This window comes from Doryrhamphus excisus, chromosome 11 (genome assembly GCF_030265055.1).
Source record: "Doryrhamphus excisus isolate RoL2022-K1 chromosome 11, RoL_Dexc_1.0, whole genome shotgun sequence".
NCBI lineage: Eukaryota > Metazoa > Chordata > Actinopteri > Syngnathiformes > Syngnathidae > Doryrhamphus > Doryrhamphus excisus.
Genome location: NC_080476.1, coordinates 4,311,044 through 4,315,806, shown reverse-complemented (window position 1 = coordinate 4,315,806; position 4,763 = coordinate 4,311,044). Strand labels below are relative to the sequence as shown.

General features: G+C 46.0%; 1 protein-coding gene across 1 annotated transcript; it reads left to right on the top strand.

Annotated features, from left to right (window-relative positions):
- Positions 1–570: 570 nt before the first annotated feature.
- On the top strand, positions 571–2,211 carry waif2 (Wnt-activated inhibitory factor 2). Its single transcript, XM_058086125.1, has one exon. It carries the CDS (start codon positions 749–751, stop codon positions 1,766–1,768), a length of 1,020 nt encoding a protein of 339 aa, XP_057942108.1. The 5' UTR covers positions 571–748; the 3' UTR covers positions 1,769–2,211.
- Positions 2,212–4,763: the final 2,552 nt, after the last annotated feature.

The window sequence follows — 4,763 nt, the reverse complement described above, 5'->3', positions numbered from 1 at the left end:
CGAGAAGCGCACAAATGGGGCAATGTTTACTTCTGTAAACACACGGCAATGAGCGTGACATCATGTTTTGCGCATATGGGTTACTTCTCAGACACATCATGCTCACAATTATAAGTCAGATTTATTTTAATAATCACATTAAAGATGGGATTTTAACAAAAAAATACACAGACTCTAATTTCTGGGTACTGACAGTGTACTGCATTTTGCCATAGGCCTACTTCTCAGCAGAATGCATGCATGCTTTGAATGAAAATCACTTATAATTCACGTCTTCTTAACGCCCTCTTGCTGATGCTCATCCTTCTTATGGAAGACAAAGAAAAAGCAAAAGAGTGTTTTGACACTTGCTGAACTGAGCTCTTGAGGAGAATATCATGTGGTATTTTCTGAAGGTTCCAAGTCCAGATTCACTGCCCATAACACCAGAACAAATCATAACAAATGTTAATATATTAAAAAGATGGAAGTGTGACTTCATGAAGGGGCTTTTTTTGGGTCAAGTACTGTACAGTACTTTCTCTCTCTGGGTCATGTGACATGGGAGCCACTCCGGGGGCGTGGCAGCGGACCAGACAGGCAGCGAAAGTCAGCCTCACTTCACTAAGGTCCAGAGCACGTGAAGACGTCATGAGCGTGCCGTTCTGGACCGGTAGCGGACCGACGCGGAGCCGTACGGGCTAGTGCGGGCCGGCGCGTGCACGTGAGAGGCGACGAGTACTGCACACACACCCAAAGGCGAGAGAAGATGTGGACGCGCGCGAGTGCGTGGCGTTGGTGGACAGCCGTTTTGGCGGGCTTGGCGTGTGTCCGCGCGGAGGACGCGTGCCCGCCGGCGTGCGCGTGCGACCGAGAGTCCGGCACGGTCAGCTGCCGTGGCGGCGGGGTCGCGGGAGTGCCGGGAGACGTCCCGGCGTGGACGTCCACGCTGATCGTGCACGGGAGAAACGTGACAACTTTGCAGCGTGGTGCGTTCGTGGCCAATGGCACAGAGTTGGACATGGGGACTCTGTCCCTGGCTTCAAACATGATCCAGGTAATTGAAGCGGGCGCCTTCTTGGGACTTCCGCGTGTGCACGTGCTGGATTTGAGCCACAACCGCGTAGCGCTGATCTCAGATGATGCATTCAATGGACTTGTGGAACTTCGCATGCTGTGCCTCAATGAGTCCATCCTGCCCGAGGCCACCATGCAGCTCTCGGCCGCACTCGCCTCTAAAAGTCTTCACAACCTTCACCGCCTGGAGCTGGCGGGCAACCGGCTGCGGTCCGTCCCACTGGCAAGTTTGGACGCATCCAACCTGCACCAGTTAGTACTGGTCAACAACTCCATCGAGACCATCAACAGGGACAATGTCACCAGCCTGGGCCAGCACAGGCGCACCAGGGTCTACTTGTCACACAACCCCTTCAGGTGCACGTGTGACCTGGAGGCGTTCTACTACTGGCTGAGGAACTCGTCCCAGTGTCCCGACGCGGCGCTGCTTCGTTGCAGTGAGCCCGAAGCCAAGAGAGGACTCCCTCTGGAGAAACTGCGCGGGGAAGACGTGGACTGCGTGAACGAGAACCTGGAGGCGGTCTCCTACGTGTTCCTGGGCATTGTCCTGGCTCTGATCGGGCTGGTGTTCCTCATGGTGCTTTACCTGAACCGAGGCGGCATTAAGCGCTGGCTCAACAACATCCGAGAGGCGTGTAGGGACCAGATGGAGGTCTACCACTACCGCTACGAGCAGGACTCGGACCCACGGCTGGCCAATGTGGCCGTTTAACCCTGTGACACAGCCAAAGACAATACCTGTTAATCATCTTTTCCATCTCAGCGGGTCAATAGCTCTACTTACTACTTAATACTGTATGAAGATATTTTACATTTACTCATTTTAATAGCTTAAGACGTGACAACATATAAAGTGTCAGAAGGACGAAGAATGGTGAGTTTTAAATGAATGAACATGCATGTTGATGTTATTTGTAGGATTAGAGGTCACTCTAGTATTTGTAAATATACTACTGACATTATTAAAGTGTCTCGTACACGCTTCTTTTTCTAAAGGTAGAACTGATTTTATCTCTTTAGTTAACCAGAAATAACTAAAGGTATCATTTCTTCCAATCTTCTTGGGTTTAGTGTGAGTATAAATAGGAGGTACATACATTCTATTCCTATTATAATTATTATTAATGTAGCAGACAGAGGAAGGACATGTACCGTAGATACAAATCAATTTGTCAGCAGTGTTAAAAGTTGCCACCAATGGCATAAAAAGTGTCATGCTGTTGTTGGATGCCATAACATGGATGTCGTCTTGTTTAGTCTATATTCATACATACAGTACACTTCAATTGGAGACCATGTTTTTTCCACTCCAGATTAGGGGTGTCACTAGATACTCAGTTCACAAGACAAGACGATACGCGAGATTGGGGCCTATGAAAACGAGATGCGATATTAACATTACTTTTAAGAATAGTACAATTAAAAAATTATATGACAACATATGGCAATCTCGGCTGCACGGTGATTATCACGCAGGCCTCACAGCTAGGAGACCCGAGTTCAATTCCACCCTCGCCATCTCTGTGGAGTTTGCATGTTCTCCCTGTGCATGCATGGGTTTTCTCCAAAAACATGCTAGGTTAATTGGCGACTCCAAATTGTCCATAGGTATGAATGTGAGTGTGAATGGTTGTTTGTCTATACGTATGTGACCTGTGATTGGCTGGCCACCAGTCCAGTGTGTACCCCGCCTCTCGCTCAAAGACTGCTGGGATAGGCTCCAGCACGCCCGCCACCCTCGTGAGGATAAGCGGTAAAAAATGAATGAATATGGCAATCCACTCATTTAATTTGGACTACGTTATACTCTTCTGCGCTCTGTGTTTAAGCTGGCGGCCCCGCCTCCACCCACTGAGAAAAAGCGACTGTATGACTGATAAAATGGCTCATTCCTTTCATGCTGTTGTTCTATGGAACAAACACACCAACGTGCTGTAACCAATGCACAGAGTGAACCCTGCCGCATGCCCAAGGCAATATACTGTCTATTGTGCGAGCAAAATTAGTAAGTTCATTTTCCATTTATTGTGTGATTAATTCATTCATTTATCATCGTCCTAGTGTCCATGAACGAGAAATCTTGTCATGTTTTAATCTTGGGACACCCCTTGTCTAGAGATTTAAAAAAAAAAAACTTTTAAAGGAAAGCAGGAAAAAACAGTGGCTGTGTCTAATCTGGCACATTTGTGTACTTACACTTCAGTGCATAAGTACACTGCAAAATGCGGAGATGGACTATCAGTCATCTAAGCATCAGTCATCAACATCAATTGATTTGGGATAGCACGACACTGCCAAAATTTGCACACTCAGAAACCGAGTACAGGGAAGTCTTCACTTGAGACTTCTGAGTGCATAAGTGTGTTCACACTGTGATGAATGTCAAAATGCAGTGCACTGTCAGTACCTGGATGTCACGCTCAAAGAGTGCACAGTGCTGGACGCTTAATTATCTTGTAGCGAAAGGGCATGGGGCATTTCCGGTAAGTATGCAGCTTGTCAACAGTCAGGTGTAAAGTATTCTTTCTGAAGTGTACTGATGAAGTACTTCATATGAGACACAGCCTAAGCAAAAGACTAGATCATTGTGGCCAATCAGAAGTCCGAGGAAAGTCACTAATGAAAAAGACACAATAACAACAATGCTGAATGGAGGAAAAGACAAATTAAGTGTGTCAAATTTAAGTTTTGGAGAAAAAAAAAGATATTTTTCATGTTGCAAATAGAGCACAAGTTCATGTTGGCCTCTTACTGATAAGATCAGTAGAGTAGGAACCACCAGCCAGAGACCTCTGCACATCTGGAAAAGGTTTCTAATATCTGCTTTTTAAGACTTGGACTTTAGTGCCGACCCAGGAAGTGTTTTATTCCCTCTCCGTGCAACATCTTCATCATCAGAATATAGAATAAAGAATGTTCAAATGTAAATGTGTGTTTGTGCGTCATGGACTCAGTAAAGATGAAGAAGCTTGTGGATGTTTGCATTGCATGTTCACCCCAGCTTCCTCTCCTCAAATATTAGTCATGCAGATCCCCCATTAACCACCCCCACCCCCCAACACACACCCCACCTCTCCTTGCTCCTCGCTGCAGGTAAATGATTTTATTCAGCTGAGTGACTTCCTAAGCACGCTGCCTCTAAGCTGAAAAGGAAAAAAAAAGAACGATTAAGAAGAAAAAGTTTCATTAACGTCTTCAGCCCGGCCTCCAAAGGTCCCGTGCAAAGTGATGAGTCATCGTTTGCTACATGTGTGAGAAGCCAAGAGGAGGGTTGTTAAGGGCATCATGTCTGGAACTAAATCAGGGGTACTCACAAATAAAAAAAAAAGTGTTTATTATACACACTTAACCTTATCCAATGCATTCCCTTCAACACTCCTGTTTTCATCAGGTAACTCCAGTATCTTTCCCCTTTTAATAGTTCCTATCATGGAAAAAGAAACAACCTACATCTGATCTTATGAATCAGCTGGTTGCCAGAATAGAAAGACACGGAAGATCATAATAAAAAGGCTCGACTTGAGTGGATGAATTGTCACAAAAAGGCAAAAAACAGGACAAAGCCAAAGGTAAATGGTAAACCACGGGAGCAAAAACGGCAAAACAATAGCAAAAGCTAATTCGGAGAACCCACAAGCTGGAAGCAACAGTCCACCAGATGGCAACGCCCCTCAGGTGCACTGCAACACAGAGCAGACAGGTGGCAG

What these genes read in the sequence shown, in the direction of transcription:
- waif2 (XM_058086125.1), top strand. Translation starts at nt 749, where the DNA reads ATGTGGACGCGCGCGAGTGCGTGGCGTTGGTGGACAGCCGTTTTGGCG.